We start from the raw sequence: 23,451 nt of genomic DNA, 5'->3' as shown, positions 1-23,451 counted from the left end.
TTCACTTTCAGAAGAGCTTCTGTGAGGGACCAAATTGTTAGTAGTGAATTCAAAAGGGAAAATAAAAAAGATCACTGTAAGTATAAAGGGACTTACATGTGTGGGTCATGCCACTACTGTAAGTTCATGCTTACCGAAAAAAATCAGATTCTACCAAATGGTCAGATCTTTCGTTCTAAACACTTCGCTAATTGTAAAACGTTCTGACTAGTATATATGCTGTTATGCGACTGTACATGTTTTTACATTGGTAAGACTAAGCTGGAATTCTGGAGAAGAGCCTACAGGCATGTCAGAAGCATGCAGGTATGCGATCCGGATCTCCTGCTTGGTCGACACACCAGGATTGTACATAATGGCAGGTTCCCAAAAATTAGGTTTCTCATCCTGGACCGTATTCACCCCAACCCCAGGGGAGGGGATTGGAATAAGGCCCTTCTCCAGCTCGAATTACGCTGTATCCATAGATTAAAGGCAACTCAGCCACCAGGGTTGAATGAAGCTATCTGCTTTAAGCCATTTCTCGAGGGCTTCTCCTCTGGAGGAATGGAAAAATAACAATAATTCCATGGTAAAATAAACTTATGGATACTGGCCCCTCTAGATAGATCTGATATCAGATATATCCCCTCCTCAAAATATTGTCGTTTGATATACTAACCTTCATTACTCTGTTTTTAATATATATGCATGCATCCTTGTGCAACTGCTTGGGCTGCATGCATTTACCACTATTGCAACTTTTTGGTCCACTCTTGTCGCTATACCTGTTATCCATGTACTTTTATACATCTATCTAGATTATACATATATCTATATTTTTGTGAAGCTATATTAATTTCTATGTATGATGTATTTTCCATCATGTTTAAAAATTTGTCTAGATCATACACAGCCTTTTTGTTTTTGTCAATATGTATATATTGCCTTCTATATATGCTGTACCCCCTGTCATGTTTACTCATTCTTGTTCCTTTTTTTGGTGACTCCCTGTGGAGTTTATGTTGATATACCATCTCATGTGTCTGCCCTGTCTAGGAGGATCCTGCCAGTTCACTCTCCCCCTGCCACTCCTTTCCATCCATTGGCATGGGTGTGTCCTGGCGACCGCCCGGCACGCAAAGGCGCTCTGGTTCTATTGAACCTGTGGAGGCACCTTGTGGGGTCTATGGCACCTATCCACGGCACCGGACCTCCATCTTGCTTCACCCAGCGGACATGCTCTGTCCGTTGGTGAAGCTTTGCATGTCGGTGGGCATGGTGGGAATGGCTGGGTTCCGGCATGCAGCTTCTCTGCAAGCGCGCCGGGATGTGGCTAGCTCTGTTCTCCCTCCCATCTCCTCATGATCAGCTGTGCCCCTGACAGCTGATTGGGGAGGGAGGGAATTATATACCTAGCAATGTCTGCTCGTTCTCACATCCCCCAGTTGGTTGCTGGATGTTGAGACGAGCGGTCATAACAAACATTTGCTTTTAAGGTAAAATACTTCACTTTCTTTCCAACTCTTTTACCAGTTCATGTTTTTCATCAGTAGGGATCATTATGCCTATTTTGGAAGTGTGTTTGGGATTATCCCCTATGCCTTCTGGACATAGGAGCACTTCTAATTTTAATTTTGACAATAGATATATACAAATTATTTTCTGTAAAATGTAAATTAAGACATTGAAACCCTAACTATATATAAACAAGTTTCTCACTGGCTGATTAATTATAATGGTATATTTACCTATTGTTTTAGGCATATTTACACTCCATGTATATACATTGCAATTAAGTTCTTTTTCCCATGAAAACCTTACTTACAGTATACAGGGTATAGAGAAATATTCATACTTATCACTGATATTTTTTTTTTTTATAGCTGTGGTGGTCCTATATTAACCTACCCGCTCTCACTGTGTGGGAATAACCTTACCATCAACAGGTACTAAGCATTTTTCAATTAAGATTAAAATTATAATAAATACTTTAGATATATTTTTATAGACTGTCTGTCTACGTTTTACAGGGCTTCTCTTTTCTCTACCCCAGTGGGTTTTTAGGCACTCCCTGCCCTCTGTTTGGTCATCCCTCCCCTGGAGAAGGAGGGGGTGTTGGGTCAACGGTGGGCTCCCCTTTTGGGTCTGACATCTGCATATATTTACACCACTGGGGGTCTCCTGAATGAGAACTTGAAGGCATTTGTACTCTCGTATGTTTTTAAAGATACAACCACTGGAATGTTGATTATACCGTTACAACATTTGTTCTTGTGTTCTTTATGATACTACACTTTAACAACATTGCATATCACTAAAGACTACTGTCATTATTATGTACTTATTCATTTATTATTTTATTCTAGAAATATAGTTTCGTCTTGCTAATACCCCTGAAGAAGGAGACAACTTAGTACTCTGAAACGCATCGGGTGCAAGAAGTCATAAACTGTATTGTATCATAATGTATATGATGGTGTATAAGTTTTAGACGTGTTTAAACATTCCATGCTTTTATATATTTTTTCTATACAATTTTCTAAATAAATATTTTTTGAAACCATAAAAACACTCCACTAAAATCCTTTGAGAAATTATCGTGCCTTAAAAGTCCACCACATAGGGGATTTCTCTTTCTCTTCAGCTGTATAAGAAATGTCAATGTATGCTGTCACTGAGGCTGTCCATGAAATTTGTGCTGTTCCATAACACCATGTACAGTTTTAAGGCATCCCCCAAGCCTGTATATTTTAGTATTTGAGCATTTGCAATGTCACTCTTTGAAAGTACATAAAAAGACCCTTTCCCTGCAGTATGGTATTTTTGAAAACATCTATGGTGCTGGAACACCCCCCTCCTCATGGCAGTGACCATCCCCCAATGCTCTTTCTGACTATACTATGCCTACACAGCCAGAATTCACTGACAGGATTCATCCTCCATATACTTTCACCTTTACGTTCAGGTTAGACAACTATAGAATTTGCAGTGTCTGCTGTAGTGCAGTATAGATAAGTGCTTTTACAAAGTGTAGAAAGTGTTCACAGAGTGTTTCATATTTGTATGTTGATAGGTATTGCACCATACCAAGAAGTACCAGGTTTTCTTGAAGTTCAGGTAGAATAGGGGGTGAAGAGGGAGTGGGAAAATAGGCAAGTGGAAGTCTAAAATTAGAACATTTTGATACATTTTAGTTCTCATGTTATGCTCTTAACCAGGCATACATTACTTTGATACAACAGCCTGAAATGGAACAATGTGTGACTGAAAATGTTGTAGACTAAATCAAAGCAAAACTGTATTAGAAAAATTATGATGCAGTGTAGCTTTGCTTTCTCATATGTGCAATACCCTTTAATAGTAGCCCAACATTATGGATTATGCATTATGGGTTACCCCCTCCAATTATGTGCTTTGTGTAAACTATACACAGTAAAAGAGGCTATTTGTATCCCCTTACTTAAATTAATATGTAAGGTAAAAGGAATTCTAGAAGATGGAGACATTAGTACATTCACATTACTTGTTTTACTTTGTTTTAAAAATAAATACTCAAAATAGCAAAAAATCTGCATTTGGGACATTTTCTACATTACCTGACACATGGAACCTGTTGAAATATTGGTCCATGTCAAAAGGAAAATATATACAGAGCAGATACCCTTTTCTATTGTAGGTATAACACCTATGACCCTCCTTGCCTCAACCATCCAATTCTTTCTTATATGTATACTTTTACTAACTAACAGTTTGCCAATTAAAAATAAATTAGTACAGTGTCACATGATGGATTAATTAAATATTTTATTGCTTGACATTAAAAGATGAGCTATTGTTTTATGTTTAATAGGTGTGGTGGACTCTTCTGAAGGAACCAATTCTTGGTTGACTGGCTCCCCAGTCATTGTACCTCCTGTACTCTCCAGGTTTCAGGTAAAACTGACGTCCTCTGTAGTTGGGCTCCTCGTAGAACATCCAGTATCCATCTTGTACATCAACTGAGTGGATGTCATGGTAACGGAATCTCTCATAGACATTTGCACAGTCTTCGGTGAACTCCATCATCTGACCTTTGAAGTCTTCTCTTTCATAAATCCTGATTCTGAATAAACCCTGATGCTGTGATAAAAAAAAAACATTTTAAAATAAATTTACAGTTTCAAAGTTTTTAGCACAAAGTACACTCTATTCCATTTTGTGTTGGTTTATTTTTGTAATATTTGACTGCGCTTTTAAAAAAGTCAAGTGGTTCATAAAAAGCTTAATAATAGTAATAATAATAAAAATAGTTTTAATAAATTGTTTTCTAAAATATTACCTGTCATTGTAGAAAAGTTATTAAGCTGTCCCTCACATATGATAGCAGACAAGGTGAATTCAGGTTGTTCTATGTAAATCTAGTACCTGGCTCAAGCCCCTTTCTACTGTATATGCCTTTTCATTGGTTCAAAAACAACTTCATCAGAAGCCTGTGACAGATGTTCACTTAATCTAAGAAGATACAATTGGTACATCAGAGCATTTGAGGCTCTTAGGGCACTTTAGAAGGGGGTGCCTTCTTGGGGCACTTTCATTACATGCAAATAATGGCTTAACAGTGACTTAAAGGATCTGCTTTAATGTTAGTAAACATTATTAAGTTCAAATTACATACAGAAAATGCATACTGATATTACAGTTTTTTTGTAAAGAAAACTGTTTTGCAGATATTTAAAAACAAAGTTGCCTCTAGGTAGCAGTGTTTGGTGTGGAAAGGGTGGAACAGGAGATAGTTGGCTTTATTTGTATATAATTTATTCTGTTTTATTAAAATATTTTTGGGTTTTTCAAAAATTATTTAACATAATTGCATAGCAAACGATTTTGATAAAATATTTTTTGGATTTTCAAAAAACTATTTAACACAATCTCATGGCAATTGAAGTGCATTGTTAAACAAAAAAAAAATGTTTGATAGTTACTTGAGGACTCAGGCGACAAGACCTAATAGAATCATTATAGCCCATCCATTGCTGGAAGTCTGGGTATTCTCCTCTGTGAAGGAAATATTGGTGTCCTCTGTAGTTGGGGTGTTCATACAGGATCCAGTTTCCACTCTCCACACGGATGGAGTTGCAGCGTCTAAAGTATGAAGACAGGTCTGGGCATTCAGTGTTACACTCATAAGAGCGACCCTGGAAATTCCTGTCTTCGTAGAAGATGATCTGTCAAAAGTAATATATTGTCAACCATTTGTGCATTTCTTTCATTACTGAAAACAGATGATTTAAAATGCAAGTAATTCTGTTCTTGTAAAATAAAAAAATGTGCTAACCTAAAGTCAACAATTCTATAAATCAAAGTAAATGTAGTATACCTTTCCCATGTTGTAGGCTTAGATGTGTCCCAGTGAAGTGTGAACTCTGGACAGCAGGGATGGAAGGTTTATATACACAATGCTCTGAATGTGTAAAATTAATGCTTGCACTTTTCACCAGTGAACAAAAAAAGAGAGCTGTTTCATCCCTTTTATGTAAAGGACCCCTCTGTTTCTTTGTGATTATTGTTCTTATTTGTTCCATGGCACAAAGCCGGCAAAACATTGTGTCACTTTGAACAAAAGATATTTTTATACTGTATGAAGTGTTTATATTGTATTTCAAGAACAGATGATAGGCAACTTTAAAAGAAAAAAAAATCCCCTATAGGTAGAAATACAATAGGACATTTACTCAAATCAGACCTCTACTGATCATAAAACTTTGTAGACATGACATCACTTTGGAACTCTAAAAATAAAAAAAGGTGAATCTTCATACCCTATAAATCCCCACCCTATTATTTGTGGGGCAATGTAACCAAAACTTAGCAATATAGGTATTTCCCTCATATTAGATACCTGTTTCGAGAATTAGATGAGATGGCCTCACACTGCAACCGGATACTGTGTATTGCTTCTTTATTCAAAAAACGACAGGTAAAACAGCACAGGAATCAAGGCAAGTTAACACGTTTCACACGATATAGTGCCTAATCATAACAAGAAGCCACTGACAGATTTGCTGCTAAAAAGGCAAAGCAGATAAATCTGATCAGTCCAATTAACCCCAATTAACAAGCATTGTCATATATGTCATCAAGGTACTATTACAGTGATAAATAACCACTTGCTTACTGGGCACTTAAACCCCCCTCCTGCGCAGACCAATTTTCAGCTTTCAGCGCTGATGCAATTTGAATGACAATTGTGGGCCATACAACACTGTACCCAAATTAAATTTTTATCATTTTTTTTCACACAACTAGAGCTTTCTTTTGGTGGTATTTAATCACAGCTGGGGTTTTTATTTTTTGCTAAAGAAACAAAAAAAGATGGAAAATTTTGATTAAAAAAACCTTGTTTCAAAGTTTTTTATAAAATTTTGCAAACAGGTAATTTTTCTCCTTCATTGATATGCGCTGATGAGGCGGCACTGGTGGGCACTGATAGGCTGCACTGGTGGGCACTGATAGGCTGCACTGATGGGCACTGACAGGCACAGTTAAGGCGGCACTGATAGGCACAGATAAGGCGGCACTGATGGGGACAGATAAGGTGGTACTGATGGGCACAGATAAGGCGACACTGATGGCCACTGATAAAGATGGCACTGATGGGCCCTGATGAGTGGCACTGGTGGGTGGCACTGATGGGCACTGATAGGTGTTACTGATATGTACCACTGATAGATGGCACTGATGGGCACTGATAGGTGGCACTGATAGGTGGCAATGATTGGCACTGATGGGCACTGGTAGGTGACACTGATGGGCACTAGTAGATGACACTGATGGGCAGCACTGTTGATGAGACACTGATTGTGGCCACTGATAGGTGGCAGTGTGGGCACTGATAGGTGGCACTGTGGGCACTGATGGGTGGCACTGTGGGCCCTGGTAGGTGGCGCTGGTGGGCACTGGTAGGTGGCACTGCTGTGTACTGCTAGATGGCACTGACAGGAGGCACAGGTGGACACAGATGAGCTGGCGGCAGCTCACCTTGATCAGGACCGACGTCCCTCTCACAGCCACTGGTGATTGGCTTTTTTTTTCCTCCTCACACTGTCAGCACGAGGAGAAAAAATAGCCAATCACCGGCTCTGTTTACATCACATGAGCAGCTGTCATTTGCTAACAGCTGATCACATGGTAAGGGGTTGGGATCGACCCTTTACTCTCGACCCTTTATTCCGACCCTTTACTCCGAGTCTCATAGACGCGCTGCTCACAGAGTGTGCGGCGCGCACCCTGCCGGGGGCACGCAGGCCACTCAGGCACGGGAGGACATCAATAGACGTCCTCCCGGCAAAGTAGGTCCGCGTTGTAGCCGTCATTCGGCTATAGCGCGGATCTGAAGCAGTTAAGATCATAAAAAACAACATAAAAAACAAAAAAGGAGAAAGAAATATAAATATAAACACTGTGATAGACAGCCCCTGCAAGTGTCAATAGTGTATATCTGCCACATAGAATTTTGAGGTTCATGATGTAAATGGGTGGCAGTGAGAGGTCTGTAGCAGGACGCAGGGGGTTAAGCACCGGCCACACCTTGCTCCCCATCCGGGGTATAATTTGTCTTCCCTGGGTTAATTAGGGTTGGTGCTGAGAAAGGAAACTAGCAGGCAGTGATGGAACATGTCTACAGGACTGGAACAGACCCAGTATGGTCTGTTTACTAGCCAGGAGGCTTAAAACTGTTTTGGCAGGGCTTTGGTTTTGGACTGTGTTTCTTACCCCTGCACATGAATCCTTTTGTTTGCTGTACATGATGACCAATAAACATGGGCAGGAAGCCCTTTAACCTTACATATGGCTTGGATTACCTCTCTGAGACCTCTCCACTTTAAGCTGACCCCCACAATTGGTGTTTTGGATGCAGGCAATCCCTCTACTGATCCTCACGGAAAAGCAAGTTTGACAAGACCAATATACTGCTGGCTGCCCAGATGGTGGTGAGCATGGAAGCTCAGGTGTCTGCTTTGGCTCAAGACCGACAAGCCCTAGCAAAAGAACTACAGCAGTTGCCACGCCAGACTGCGATTGTTTCCACTGGGTCCTCTGGGGACAACCTGCCAGGCACCAAGAGAAACCTTCTACTAAAGATGACAGCCCAGGATGATGTAAAGGGAACATGTCTACAGGACTTGAGCAGACCCAGTGAGATCTATTTACTAGCCAGGAGAAAAAAACAGTTTTGGCTGGACTTTAGTTTTAGACTGTGTGTCTTAACCCTGTGTGGGAACCCTTTTGTTTGCTGTACACACTGACCAATAAACAGGAAGCCTTTTAACCTTACATACTGCTTAGATTACCTCTCTGCAAGCTCTCCACTTGAAGTTGAACCCCACAACACCAAAAACATATACATTAATAACATTGAAACCAAACAGTCCATGACTCCAAATAAAAAGACACAACAATCTCATAACTTACACAGGTCATTGAAGATCATTGACCATGCAGAAGGGAGGTACACCCGTTAGTCACTCATAAAAATCAGTGACATCCCACTCAAAATTGAGTCCATTAGGAATGGACTGTGCTGTTTTACCTGTAATTTTTTGAATAAAGAACCAATACACAGTATCACATTGCAGTGTGCGGCCATCTGTTCACATTCTTTGGTCTGTTACGGTGACGAGCCGGGCTAGCACCCAATGGAAGTGGAGCAGTGACAGGATTGGCTTTTATGTTCACCTGGAGCAATGTTTCCCTTACACTGGTTTTTAGATATCTGTTGATCTAGCTTTGCCCACATAACACTAACATGGGGAAAAAATTAATCTTGGGAAACACATGCTCAAGCCACTTGCAGCTGCATTAGCATATGTTATCATATTAGCATATCATATTAGCATCACTGCATTTGTTGTGGACAGTTTCGCACCAAACTCTGAACAGGGTGCCCATAGATGCTATATAAAGGATTACACTCGTTTATGTTTCTTTTGAACAAACTATGACAGTTTGTTCTCTGACTATTTTTCTTTTTTTTTCCACATCCTTATACAACATAGAACACAGCTTGTAAATGAGTCATGGAGCGTATCAATAAGAGCGAGCTAAATATTACTCAAGACTGAAGCTAGCAAGTGGTTTTAAACATAACATAGCCAGTCAACAGTAGGGATGAGCCGAACACCCCCCGGTTCGGTTCGCACCAGAACCCGCGAACGGACCGAAAGTTCGCACGAACGTTAGAACCCCATTGACGTCTATGGGACTCGAACGTTCGAAATCAAAAGTGCTCATTTTAAAGGCTAATTTGCATGGTATTGTCCTAAAAAGGGTTTGGGGACCCGGGTCCTACCCCAGGGGACATGTATCAATGCAAAAAAAACTTTTAAAAACGGCCGTTTTTTCGGGAGCAGTGATTTTAATGATGCTTAAAGTAAAAAAAAAAAGTGAAATATTCCTTTAAATATCGTACCTGGGGGGTGTCTATAGTATGCCTGTAAAGTGACGCGTGTTTCCCATGTTTAGAACAGTCCCTGCACCAAATGTCATTTTTAAAGGAAAAAATCTCATTTAAAACTGCTTGCGGGTTTAATGTCATGTCGGGTCATGGCAATATGGATGAAAATCAGTGAGACAAACGGCATGGGTACCCCCCAGTCCATTACCAGGCCCTTTGGGTCTTGTATGGATATTAAGGGGAACCCCGCACCCAAATTAAAATAAGGAAAGGTGTGGGGCCACCAGGCCCTATATACTCTGAACAGCAGTATACAGGCGGTGCAAACAAGACAGGGACTGTAGGTTTGTTGTTAAGTAGAATCTGTTTGTAATTTTGAACATTTTTAACGTGTTTAGCTCCAGCCAAAAAATCTTTTCTAAGCTTTTTGGAAAACATAGGGAAGGGTTATCACCCCTGTGACATTTGTTTTGCTGTCTTTCCTCCTCTTCAGAAGATTTCACCTCACTTTTTTGTCCCAATGAAAAATGTTTTTTGAAAATTTGGGTTTTTTTGTGGAACAAGGATTGGAAAGCATCAGTGGAAAGGAGAAATTGTTTTCCCATATTAACTCTTACAGGAGAGAATTTCCCTTCCTAGGGGTAGATTTCATCTCACTTCCTGTTGTCTCCTTCCGTTTGCAAGTAGGAGTCGTTTGTAAGTTAGATGTTTGAAAGTAGGGTCCTGCCCTATATACTCAGCAGAAATTTGGGCCTTAGGTGTTGCTGTGGCCACAACACTGTAAGCCCTCACAGGGCCCTGCTGTGAAATATTAGATCAAGAATTGTAATTACATGCCCCTGTTGAACAGGAGCTGAAAAATTAGGCCTTAGGCACTGGTGCTGGTGCCACAACACTGCAACCCCTCACAGACACTCTAGTTGGAACGCAGGAACGAGCCCTGCTGCAAATTATTGCTTCAAAAATTGTAATTACACGCCCCTGTTAGACAGGGGCAGAAAAATTGGGCCTTAGGCACTGGTGCTGGTGCCACAACACTGCAACCCCTCACAGACACTCTAGTTGGAACGCAGGAACGAGCCCTGCTGCAAAGTATTGCATCAAAAATTGTAATTACACGCCCCTGTTAGACAGGGGCAGAAAAATTGGGCCCTAGGCACTGGTGCTGGTGCCACAACACTGCAACCCCTCACAGACACTCTAGTTGGAATGCAGGAACGAGCCCTGCTGCAAAGTATTACATCAAAAATTGTAATTACACGCCCCTGTTAAACAGGGGCTGAAAAATTGTGCCTTAGGCACTGGTGGTGGCGCCCAGAACCAAAAATGTTCTTACAAGCTATCAGCGTGATGATTGAGGAGGAAGAGGATAATTACTCAGGGATAGTCACTCAGCATCAGCATAGGCAGTCTTTGAAGGGATCTGAGATTTCAAAAAAAATTATTCGGTTACATCAGCATCAGGTGCTTGGTAGCTGGTGGTGATCCAAGACTCATTCATTTTTATGAAGGTCAGCCGATCGACCGAGTCGGTGGACAGACGCACCCTGTGATCGGTTACCACGCCTCCAGCAGCACTGAATGTGCGTTCCGAAAGAACGCTGGATGCAGGACAGGCCAGTAGCTCAATTGCATACTGTGCAAGCTCTGGCCAGTGATCCATCCTCAAGACCCAGTAACCCAGAGGATTTTCGGTGGGAAAGGTGTCCAAGTCTGATCTTGCCCCTAGGTATTCCTGCACCATGTAAAACAGACGCTGGCGATGGTTGCTGGAACCGATCATACCTTGGGGCTGCGGACCAAAAAATTGTCTGAACGCATCGGTCAGACGGCCACCTTCTCCACCGCTCCTTCTTTGACTGACCGAAGCCTCAGCAACACGTTGTCCAGAAACAGGAGTTTGTAACCTCCCAGTCTCTGGGAACGCGTTGCACAGACCTTTCTGCAAGGCCTCCCGAAGATGTTTCATCCTCTGCTCCCTCTGCGATGGCAAGATAAGGTCCGCAACCTTACCCTTGTAACGTGGATCAAGGAGGGTTGCCAGCCAGTATTGGTCCTTCTCCTTGATACCACGAATACGAGGATCCTTACGCAGGCTTTGCAGGATCAGGGAGGCCATGCAGCGTAGGTTTGCTGAGGCATTCGGTCCGGAGTCCTCTGGGTCACTAAGAACGACATGGTCCGCAGCCACCTCCTCCCAGCCACGTACAAGTCCATGTGTTTCTTGGGACTGATCCCTTAAAGACTGCTGCTGATGCTGAGTGCCAGGCTCCACCTCCATACTGACACAATCTTCCTCCTCCTCCTCTTCCTCCTCGTCCTCTTCCTGTGTGATCGGCGGGCACGCAGGAACACTGTCTGGATAAAGGGGGCCTTGAGAGCTAAGGAAGTCCTCCTCTTCCTGCCTCTGTTCTGCCTCAAGTGCCCTGTCCATTATTCCACGCAGCGTGTGCTCCAACAGGTGGACAAGGGGGACAGTGTCACTGATGCATGCACTGTCACTGCTCACCATCCTCGTGGCCTCCTCGAATGGTGACAGGACAGTGCATGCATCCCTGATCATGGCCCACTGGCGTGGGGAAAAAAAACCAAGCTCCCCTGACCCTGTCCTGGTGCCATAGTCGCACAGGTACTCATTGATGGCCCTCTGCTGCGTGTGCAGCCGCTGCAGCATGGCCAACGTTGAGTTCCACCTGGTGGGCATGTCACAGATTAGGCGGTTCTTGGGCAGGTTAAACTCCTTTTGGAGGTCCGTCAGCCGAGCACTGGCATTATATGACCGGCGGAAATGCACACAGACTTTCCTGGCCTGCCTCAGGACATCCTGTAAGCCCGGGTACCTGCCCAAGAACCGCTGCACCACCAAGTTAAGGACGTGAGCCAAACAGGGCACATGGGTCATTTGTCCCTGTCGGAGGGCAGAGAGGAGGTTGGTGCCATTGTCGCAAACCACCATTCCTGCCTTAAGTTGGCGTGGCGTCAACCACCTCTGAACCTGCCCCTGCAGAGCTGACAGAACCTCTGCCCCAGTGTGGCTCCTGTCCCCCAAGCACACCAGCTCAAGCACCGCATGGCATCTTTTGGCCTGCGTACTTGCGTAGCCCCTTGAACGCCTACGGAGCACCGCTGGTTCCGAGGAAGAGGCCATGGAGGAAGAAGAAGAGGAGGGGGTGGAGGAGAGAGGTGTGTCACAATCAGCATTTTGGAGGCGTGGTGGCGGAACAACCTCCAACACTACTGCACCTTGTCCTGCATCCTTCCCAGCTGCCAGCAGAGTCACCCAATGCGCCGTGAAACTTAGGTAACGTCCCTGTCCATGCCTGCTGGACCATGAGTCAGCGGTAATATGCACCTTACCGCTGACCGCCCTGTCCAGCGAGGCATGGACATTGCCTTCCACATGCCGGTAGAGAGCCGGAATCGCCTTCCGTGAGAAAAAGTGGCGTTTGGGTACCTGCCACTGAGGAACCGCACATTCCACAAACTCACGGAAGGGGGCAGAGTCTACCAACTGAAAAGGCAGCAGTTGAAGTGCTAGCAATTTTGCCAAGCTAGCATTCAACCGCTGGGCATGTGGATGGCTGGGAGCAAACTTCTTTCGGCGGTGCAGCAGCTGGGGCAGGGAAATTTGCCTGGTACAATCTGACGTCGGTGTACCAAAAGCAGATTGCGCACAAGTACTTGGCTGTGACACACCTAATTCTACACCTTCATTCCTCTCACTGCAGGTCTCAGAGAGGACTGAAGGTCTAGTGGGGTTGGAAATCTCAGCTGATGAGGAGCAAGGAGAGATCCTCTTTGTTCTTTGGTGTGGGTCTTTTAGATACGCTTGCCAACGAACTGCATGGCAGGTCAACATATGTCTGGTCAAGCATGTGGTACCCAAGCGGGAGATATTTTGGCCACGCGAGATACGCTTGAGACATATGTTGCAAATAGCAGCGGTGCGATCTGATGCACTCGTCTCAAAAAAGGCCCACACCAAAGAACTTTTTGAATAACGCGCAGAGACTGCAGCGCCCTGCACATGTGGAGCTTTGGGGTGTGATGCAGTCAATGTGCTGCCCTTAGGCTGGCCCCTGGAGGGCATCCTGCCTCATTGGTGATGTGCTGCCGCCTCCTCCTCCTCCTCCTCCTCCTCCTCCTCCTCCTCTCTCCTATCAGGCACCCACGTTGAGTCAGTGACCTCATCATCCCCTCCCTCCTCATCACTGGAGCAAACCTGGCAGTATGCTGCAGCAGGGGGAGCATGACTGCCAGATTGCTGTCCTTCTTGGGCACCCCCTCTGTCCGCGCTCATGTTACTGCCTTCATCGAGCTCAGTATCGTCATCAGAGCCTTCCAAACGCTGGGCATCCTCCTGGAGCATGTACCCAACACTGTGGTCAAACAGTTCGAGGGAATCCTCATGAGGACATGGTGGAGCTAGGGAAGGAGTCACTGATGACATTGAGCTGAGGGAAGAGGCCGCTGCTTTGCCAGACAAAGCACCCTGGGCATGGGTGAGAGAGGATGAGGAGGATGAGGACGGCTTGGTCATCCACTCGACCAAGTCTTCCGCATGTTGCGGCTCAACATGGCCAGCTGCCGAAAAAAAGGCCAAGCGTGTCCCATGGCCACGTGCTGATGAGGATGCACCGTCTCCACGACCAGCACTAGACACAGAGCCTGCTTGCCTTCTCTTATTGGCTTGTGACTGTCTGCCTCTCCTTCTTGGCCTTCCAGACATACTAATGGCCTGTAGCTGCACTAAGCTGGGATAGAACACCTGTAATTTTCTTCAAGTAGCTTTATATACTGTAACCAGACAAGCCTGCCTGTCAGTAGGAAGATAACAGGAACGGATCTAGCTGAACACTGTGAGCAGGACGCACTGTACTAAATGTAAATAGTCTAGCTGCCTGACCGTGGTACTAATAGGATCAAATAGAACACCTGTAATTTTCTTCAGGTAGCTTTATATACTGTAACCAGACAAGCCTGCCTGTCAGTAGGAAGATAACAGGAACGGATCTAGCTGTACACTGTGAGCAGGACGCACTGTACTAAATGTAAATAGTCTAGCTGCCTGACCGTGGTACTAATAGGATCAAATAGAACACCTGTAATTTTCTTCAGGTAGCTTTATATACTGTAACCAGACAAGCCTGCCTGTCAGTAGGAAGATAACAGGAACGGATCTAGCTGTACACTGTGAGCAGGACGCACTGTACTAAATGTAAATAGTCTAGCTGCCTGACCGTGGTACTAATAAGATCAAATAGAACACCTGTAATTTTCTTCAGGTAGCTTTATATACTGTAACCAGACAAGCCTGCCTGTCAGTAGGAAGATAACAGGAACGGATCTAGCTGAACACTGTGAGCAGGACGCACTGTACTAAATGTAAATAGTCTAGCTGCCTGACCGTGGTACTAATAGGATCAAATAGAACACCTGTAATTTTCTTCAGGTAGCTTTATATACTGTAACCAGACAAGCCTGCCGGTCAGTAGGAATTTAACAGGAACGGATCTAGCTGAACACTGTGAGCAGGACGCACTGCACTAAATGTAAATAGCAGGAACGGATCTAGCTGAACACTGTGAGCAGGACGCACTGCACTAAATGTAAATAGCAGGAACGGATCTAGCTGAACACTGTGAGCAGGACGCACTGCACTAAATGTAAATAGCAGGAACGGATCTAGCTGAACACTGTGAGCAGGACGCACTGCACTAAATGTAAATAGCAGGAACGGATCTAGCTGAACACTGTGAGCAGGACGCACTGCACTAAATGTAAATTGCAGGAACGGATCTAGCTGAACACTGTGAGCAGGACGCACTGCACTAAATGTAAATAGTCTAGAAGATAACAGGAACGGATCTAGCTGAACACTGTGAGCAGGACGCACTGCACTAAATGTAAATAGCAGGAACGGATCTAGCTGAACACTGTGAGCAGGACGCACTGCACTAAATGTAAATAGCAGGAACGGATCTAGCTGAACACTGTGAGCAGGACGCACTGCACTAAATGTAAATAGCAGGAACGGATCTAGCTGAACACTGTGAGCAGGACGCACTGCACTAAATGTAAATTGCAGGAACGGATCTAGCTGAACACTGTGAGCAGGACGCACTGCACTAAATGTAAATAGTCTAGAAGATAACAGGAACGGATCTAGCTGAACACTCTGAGCAGGACGCACTGCACTAAATGTAAATAGCAGGAACGGATCTAGCTGAACACTGTGAGCAGGACGCACTGCATTAAATGTAAATAGTCTAGATAGAAGATAACAGGAACGGATCTAGCTAAACTGAATACAGTGTATATATATATATGCAACACCTGGGATGCATATATATACACAATACACTGTAAGTGCAGCTAACTGACTGACTGTTCTGCCTAATCTATCTAACTCAAATCAAATGACACTGTCTCTCTCTCTCTCTATCTCTCAGCACACCGGAACACACACTACACAGGGCCGCCGTGCAGGCGGCCTTATATAGTGTGGGGTGTGTACTAAATCCCCTGAGCCATAATTGGCCAAAGCCACCCTGGCTTTGGCCAATTACAGCTCTCTCTACTGACGGCGCTGTGATTGGCCAAGCATGCGGGTCATAGTGCATGCTTGGCCAATCATCAGCCAGCAATGCACTGCGATGCCGCAGTGAATTATGGGCCGTGACGCGCCACACGAATTTAGCGCGAACGGCCCATAACGTTCGCAATTCGGCGAACGATCGAACAGCCGATGTTCGAGTCGAACATGGGTTCGACTCGAACACGAAGCTCATCCCTAGTCAACAGAAAGAAACAGCTAGGATCCAGGTTCGTTCCTAAGTAAAGTAACAGTACAGACGGTCCCCTAGTTACAAACATCTGACTTACAAACGACTCCTACTTACAAACGGAGGGAGACAACAGGAAGTGAGAGGAAATTTACCCCTAGGAAGGGAAATTTACTCCTGTAAGAGTTATCATGGGGAAAAAGGTACCTCCACTGATGCTTTATCACCAAGGCTTGTTTCCACAACAACCCAAAATTTTCAAAATCCAATTGTCATTGGAACAGAAAGTGAGGTGAAATCTTCTGAACATGTGCACAGACAGCAAAACAAATGTTACAGGGGTGTTAACCCTTCCCTATGCTATCCAAACAGCTTAAAAATTGTTTTTTGGTTGGAGCTACACTTAAAAAATGTACCTGTTCTGACTTACAAACACAGATTCGACTTAAGAAGAAACCTACAGACCCTATCTTGTTTGTAACCCAGGGACCACCTGTAATAGTAATAGTAATATTATCAATATTAATATTAGTATTGACACTAACATTAAAATCTCCACTATGTATATTTGCAGGGGGGTTTTAATTTTTGTGGTGGGGTGTACGGATTGATAGAGACAGTAGAAAGAAAGGGAAAGAAGAGAGTAAGGAAAGGTCACATTGGAAAAAGGGTTATGTAGGGAGAAAAGAGAGGGCAGGATAAATGTTAAGGGTAGGATCCGCTCCCCATTTCAGCTCCCCCACGCAGAATGGACTGACAGTAACCTCTGCCATATTACATGGGTGCCTGTCTAGTTTAAGGAAAATAAGAGCCAAAATGCTCAGTGGTTTTGAAATGAGTCCAACATGCCCAAGTATTCGTGAATTTTTGTATTCGTTCTTAGGAGGTGTGAATCAATTCCTCCATCTCTTCTATCTTAGAGAGCCTGGTCAACCATTCTCTAATGAGGTATATGTTGGTATATCCATGGATTGCCAGTGAACAGGAACACAAAGTCTTCACCATGTGCATAGTTCTCTGGCTGTTTTACTTGTATGTCTTTGCTGCACAATATGTAAATATTACTAGTTTACATAATTACAGTTTATGAGGTTGAAAAAAGACCCATGTCCATCCAGTTCAACTTTTTCTTGTGTACTTGCGTGGTTTTTATACTCTAATAGTTCCCATAGTCATGTATATTCTACTTCCTGTGGAAGACATCTAAAAGTTTTTGAAGCTGTCAACACTCTCAACTAGTACCACTTTCTGGGGATGGAGTTTTACATTTTCTTTCAGATTTTATTTCTTTTAGATTTTATTTAAAACAGAGATAGCAGCTTACAGACCATAAAAATGTTATGCAATAATAATGATAAGAACTACCAAAAGGAACATTATATGGCAAGAAAGAAGAATTAAAAGGATTAAAATTAGATTTGGAGGGATATTCTCTCAGCTAACAAGGCACTAAAAATATTGAGCATTAAGCAATAAACATGAATGGTGATTTTCATGTCTAGTCAGCATTAATACAATAAGTGATCAGAAAGCAGAGCGGTACTGAAATTGCAGCGTACACTCATCTCTCCAGAGATCTTGTCAGAAAATACAATAAACAGACTGAGATATACGTATGCTTGTGTAGGTGTCCGTAGGACCAGTTATGGGCAGGTGCCTAGTCATGCAGGCACGAATATGGTCGCCAGGCACAGAGAGCCACGAAAATAAGTAGGAAAGGAAGAAGAAATAAGAGGGCAGGGGAGAAAGAGGGGAAAAAAGGGAAAGGGGGGAAAACAGAGGAAGTGGGGGGGGGGGGGGGTTGATGCTACCCCTGAGGCTGTGTATATTGATACTCTGTATTAGGTTAGAATTCCAAAACGCATACAGGCGGTTGTGCAGATGGAAAGTGATCCAGTCAAAGCTGCCAAATGTGCATATACAGTACTTATCATGTGTCTAAGTTAATATTGCCATAAGCTTTTTGTTTACCAGCATACCGTGTACCCGGCTTTTCACTAAGCTAAGAGGAGTTCCACATTTTCACTGTTTTAACAGTAAAGAACTCTTTCTGCAATCTAAGGTTAATCTTCCTTTCTTCTAATCTAATCATAGCCACGTGTCCCCCTCAGTGACCTTAGTGTAAACAGTTTATTACAGTTACTGAATCCACCTTTGATATGTTTGTACATTATAATTATATCCCCTCTTAAGCACCTCTTCTCCAATGTGTGTCCAATCTATGTAATGAATCCTAATAGCTGAGGTCCTCCATCCACCTTATTTTTTTTGTTGCTGTTTGCTGGACTTACATGGGTCCTCCCCACTATATAGGGTATATAAGGTGGTATGGTTTAACATTATGGCTACATATAAATAGCTCACATACTGAACTCCAAGCAGACACCATGCTGGTCCAGTTATCCCCACAGTTTGTATTCTGAGCTTCCCCACAGGCCAGGAGCGTCCTCATTACCCATCAGGTGCCTATGTCTATGTTGCAGTGCTGTTTTTTGATAAAGCAATGTTATTGTGAAAATGTACAAGAAAGCACATCCCCAGTCCCGAAGAGTGAAATATCCAGGAAACGTGTAGACTGACTATCAGATAGCATATCGATGGGATGTTCTGAGCTTTCATAAGAATACTCTGTAACCTAAAGCATTTTATCGTGTAAATATTGGATTTTAACTGCCAACGTACTGAACACTTTCACCCTCTTTCTGCCCAGGTGTCACAAGTCAGCCTGCAGTTTCCTGCTAGTGTATTCTTTTTTTTATGATATAGGATTTATATAGTGCCAACAGTTTGCACAGTGCTTTGCAAAATTAAGGCAGACATTACAATTACAATGCAATTTGGTACAAGAGGAATCAGAGGGCCCTGCTCGTTAGAGCTTACAATCTAAGAGGGAAGGTCAAGTTATACAAAAGTTAATAACTCTGGGGGATGGAGAAAATAAGAACAGTGTATTAGTTAGATGAAGGAAAGGCTTCTTTAAAGAGAAGGGTTTTTAGGGATTGTCTAAAGATGGATAGATTAGGAGGTAGTCGGGCAGATTGGGGTAGGGCGTTCCAAAGTTTGGGAGAAGCCTGGGCGAAGTCCTGGAGGTGAGCATGTGAGGAGGTGACAAGGGAACTGTAGAGCAGAAAGTCTTGGGAGGAATGAAGAGAACAATTTGGTTGATATTTTGAGACCAGGTTAGTGATGTAGCTGGAAGCAGATTTGTGGATGGCTTTGTAAGTTATTGTTAGTACTAGAATTTTATTGGCAGAGAGGGTAACAGACACTGAATAGTTGGTAAGCTGGATGAGTCTGGGTAGCAGACACTGAATAGTTGGTAAGGTGGATGAGTCTGGCAGCAGCATTCATGATGGACTGAAGAGGGGATAGTCTATGTAAAGGTAATCCAAGGAGGAGGGATTTGCAGTATTTGAGGCGAGAGATAACCAGGAAGTGAATTAGAAGCTTAGTGGTGTTAATGGTTAAAAAGGAGCGTATTCTGGAGATGTTGCAGAGGTTGAGGCACCATGATTTGGACAGGGGTAGGATGTGAGCCTGAAAGGACAGTTTAGAGTCCAGGGTTACTAGCACCCTGGCATGTGGCGACGGACTGATGCCATGCATCTTGACAGAGAAATCAGGGGAAGGGGCACATGGGGAGGAAATTTTATGAGCTCAGTTTTGGATAGATTGAGTTTGAGGAAGTGGTGTGACATCTGCTGCGTACACACGAGCGGACTTTATGGCAGCCTTTGTCCGGCGTACTTTTCGACAGACTTTACGATGGACTTTCCGAATGAATGGACTTGCCTACACACAATCAACCAAAGTCTGATGGATTCGTACGTGATGATGTACGACCAGACTAAAACAAGGAAGTTCATAGCCAGTAGCCAATAGCTGCCCTAGCGTCGGTTTTTGTCCGTCGGACTAGCATACAGACGAGCGGACTTTTCGACTGGACTCGAGTCCATCGGACAGATTTGAAACATGTTTCAAATCTAAGTCCGTCAAACTTTTGAGAAAACAAAGTCCGCTGGAGCCCACACACGATCGAATTGTCCGACGGACTCCGGTACGCCGGACCAAGTATGCCGTAAAGTTCGATCGTGTGTACGCGGCAATCCAGATATGTCTGTTAGTAAATCAGTGATACTTGGGGAAACTGATGGGGTGAGCTGAGGGGTAGAGATATAGAATTGGTTGTCATCCGCATAGAAATGGTATTGAAAGCCATGGGAGGCTATCAGCTGACCCAGGGAGGAGATGTAGATTGAGGACAGGAGAGGTCCAAGGACGGAACCTTGGGGGACCTCAATGATGAGAGGAGTAGGACAGGAGGAAGTAGAGTTGTAAGTGACACTGAAGGTGTGGTGAGATAGGTAAGGTTCAAACCAACAGAGAGCACAGTCACAGAGACCAAGGAAATTGTGTTTCTAGAGGAAGAGGTGGTGGTTAATTGTATCAAAGACAGCAGAGAGGTCCAAGAGTAGGAGTACAGAAGTGACCATTGGTTTTAGTTGTTAGTAGGTCCTTTGTGAGTTTTAGGAAAGCAGTTGCGGGTGAAATCCAGACTGAAGGGGATCAAGAAAGTTATTCTTGATGAGGTGGCAGCTCTGCAAGTAGTAGACTAGACGTCCAAGTAGTTTGGAGGCAAAAGGGAGTAAGGAGGTGGGTCTTAGGTGTTAAGATCGGTGGGGTCCAATGAGGCCTATGTAGGTATGGGGGGGCTAGTGCATGTTTTAGAGGGTTGGGGAAGATGCCAGTAGAGAGGGAGAGATTGAAGATATGAGTTAAAGAGTGTAGGATAGAGCCAGAGGGTGACCATAGTATTTGAGAGGGAACAGGGTCCAAGGGGTAGGTGGTTTAGTGGCTTCCTCTATAGTAGCTGGGTTAAATGAGGTATGTGATAATTTTTAATGGTCACAGCTATCGCATGGTATTGGCATCAGCTCGGTACAATGATCTGTTATCGGTAGGCACAGAAGGTGACAGATTGTGCCTCGGCAGAGGCTCTAGGGTACATGCAAGGTAGGCTACTGGGAGGATATCATAAGACATCCACCCAGGATGGGAGAGCTTCCACTCAGCCGTCATTCGTCTATAGGCGGGGCAGGAAGCAGGTAAAAACTTTGTAATAAATATTAAGATTTTATATATTCTTTGTCTAATAAATATTTTCCGGGGGTGCACATTTTAACCACTTCCGGACCACCCACCGCACATTTACTGCGACAGGGCGGCTCGGCTGCGCGAAACAACGTAAACCCGGTAGTACGATTCAAGCAGTCTCTGACAACCAGGTGCTTTTTTACCTGCGAGTAGGGATGAGCCAAACACCCCCGGTTCGGTTTGCGGCAGAACATGCGAACAGACCAAAAATTTGTGCGAACACGCGAACCCCGTTAAAGTCTATGGCCCGTTAAAGTCTATGGGACTCGAACGTGAAAAATCAAAAGTGCGAATTTTAAAGGCTAATATGCAATTTATTGTCCTAAAAGTGTTTGGGGACCCGAGTCCTGCCCTAGGAAACATGTATCAATGCAAAATAAAGTTTTAAAATTTTTTTGGGAGCAGTGATTTTAATAATGCTTAAAGTGAAAAAATAAAAGTGAAATATTCCTTTAAATATCGTACCTGGGGGGTGTCTATAGTATGCCTGTAAAATGGCTCATGTTTCCCGTGTTTAGAACAGTCCCTGCACAAAATGACATTTCTAAAGGAAAAATAGTCATTTAAAACTGCTTGCGGCTGTAATGTTAATGGGCCCTTTGGGTCTGGTATGGATATTAAGGGGAATCCCAAATTGAAAAAAAAGGCTTGGGGTGCCCAGGCTCTATATACTCTGAACAGCAGTATACAGACGGTCCCTGGGTTACAAACAAGATAGGGACTGTAGGTTTGTTGTTAAGTTGAATCTGTTTGTAATTTGGAACAGGTACATTTTTTAAGTGTAGCTCCAGCCCCAGAATCTATGTTTAAGCTTTTTGGATAATATAGGGCAGGGTTAACACCCCTGTAACTTTTTTTGCTGTCTGTGCCCTTGTTCAGAAGATTTCACCTCACTTTCTGTCCCAATGCCAATTGGATTTTGAAAATTTGGGGTTATTAGGGAAAGAAGGATTGGTAATAAAGCATCAGTGGATACACCTTTTTCCCATATTACTGTAACTCTTACAGGAGAGAATTTCCCTTCCTAGGGGTAGATTTCCTCTCACTTCCTGTTGTCTCCCTCCGTTTGTAAGTAAGAGTCGGATGTTTGAAAATAGAGGACCGCCTGTATATACTATACAGCCTGCCCTATACACTCTGCGTAAATTGAGCCTTAGGTGTTGGTGGTACCAGAACACTGAAGGCCCTCACAGTTACTCTTGGTGGGCGCTGGAATGGGCCCTGCTGCAAAATATTATATCAAGAATTGTAATTACACGCCCCTGTTAAGCAGGGGCAGAAAAATTGGGTCTTAGGCAGTGGTGGTGGTGGTGGCACAACACCGTAGCCCCTCACAGATACTCTTGTTGGGCGCAGGAACGGGCCCTGCTGTGAAATATTAGATCACAATTTGTAATTACAATACAGTGCAGCCATGCGGTGCATGAGTTACATAGTTACATAGTAGATGAGGTTAAAAAAAGACACAAGTCCATCAAGTCCAACCTATGTGTGTAATTATATGTCAGTATTACATTGTATATATGTTGCGGTCGTTCAGGTGCTTATCTAATATTTTCTTGAAATTATCGATGCCCCCCGCTGAGAGTGACCACCGACTGTGGAAGGGAATTGCACATCCTTGCCGCTCTTACAGTAAAGAACCCTCTACGTAGTTTAAGGTTAAACCACTGCTTAGGGGACAGGAGCCACACTGGGGTAGAGATTCTGTCAGCTCTGCAGGGGCAGGCTCAGAGGTGGTTGATGCCACACCAGCTTCAGCCAGGAAAGGTTGTATGCAACAAAGGCACCAACCTTCTCTCCACCCTCTGACAGGGACACCTGACCCAAGTTCCATGTTTGGCACACATCCTAAATTTGGTGGTGCAGTGGTTCTTGTGCAGGTACCCAGGCTTACAAGTTCTCCTGAGGCAGGCCAGAAAAGTCTGTGGTCATTTCCAACGGTCATACAATGCCAGTGCTCAGCTGGTTGACATTGAAAGGAGATGCAACCTGCCCACCAGCCGCCTCATTTGTGACATGTGCACCATGTGGAAGTCAATGTTGGCAATGCTGCAGCGGCTGTACATGCAGCAGAGGGCCATCAATGAGTACCTG

At 43.9% G+C, this 23,451-nt stretch overlaps 1 protein-coding gene across 1 annotated transcript; it reads right to left on the bottom strand.

Annotated features, from left to right (window-relative positions):
* Positions 1-3,768: 3,768 nt before the first annotated feature.
* Positions 3,769-5,452, bottom strand: LOC141146801 (gamma-crystallin-3-like). The gene is made up of 3 exons (XM_073633409.1): positions 5,339-5,452; positions 4,944-5,186; positions 3,769-4,101 (listed from the first exon to the last, which is right to left on the bottom strand). Exons 1-3 carry the CDS (start codon positions 5,345-5,347, stop codon positions 3,826-3,828), a joined length of 528 nt encoding a protein of 175 aa, XP_073489510.1. The 5' UTR covers positions 5,348-5,452; the 3' UTR covers positions 3,769-3,825.
* Between the last annotated feature and the right edge of the window lie 17,999 nt (positions 5,453-23,451).

Source organism: Aquarana catesbeiana, linkage group LG06, assembly GCF_042186555.1.
Source record: "Aquarana catesbeiana isolate 2022-GZ linkage group LG06, ASM4218655v1, whole genome shotgun sequence".
NCBI classification, from domain to species: Eukaryota; Metazoa; Chordata; class Amphibia; order Anura; family Ranidae; genus Aquarana; species Aquarana catesbeiana.
This window is presented reverse-complemented; position numbering and strand designations above follow the sequence as displayed.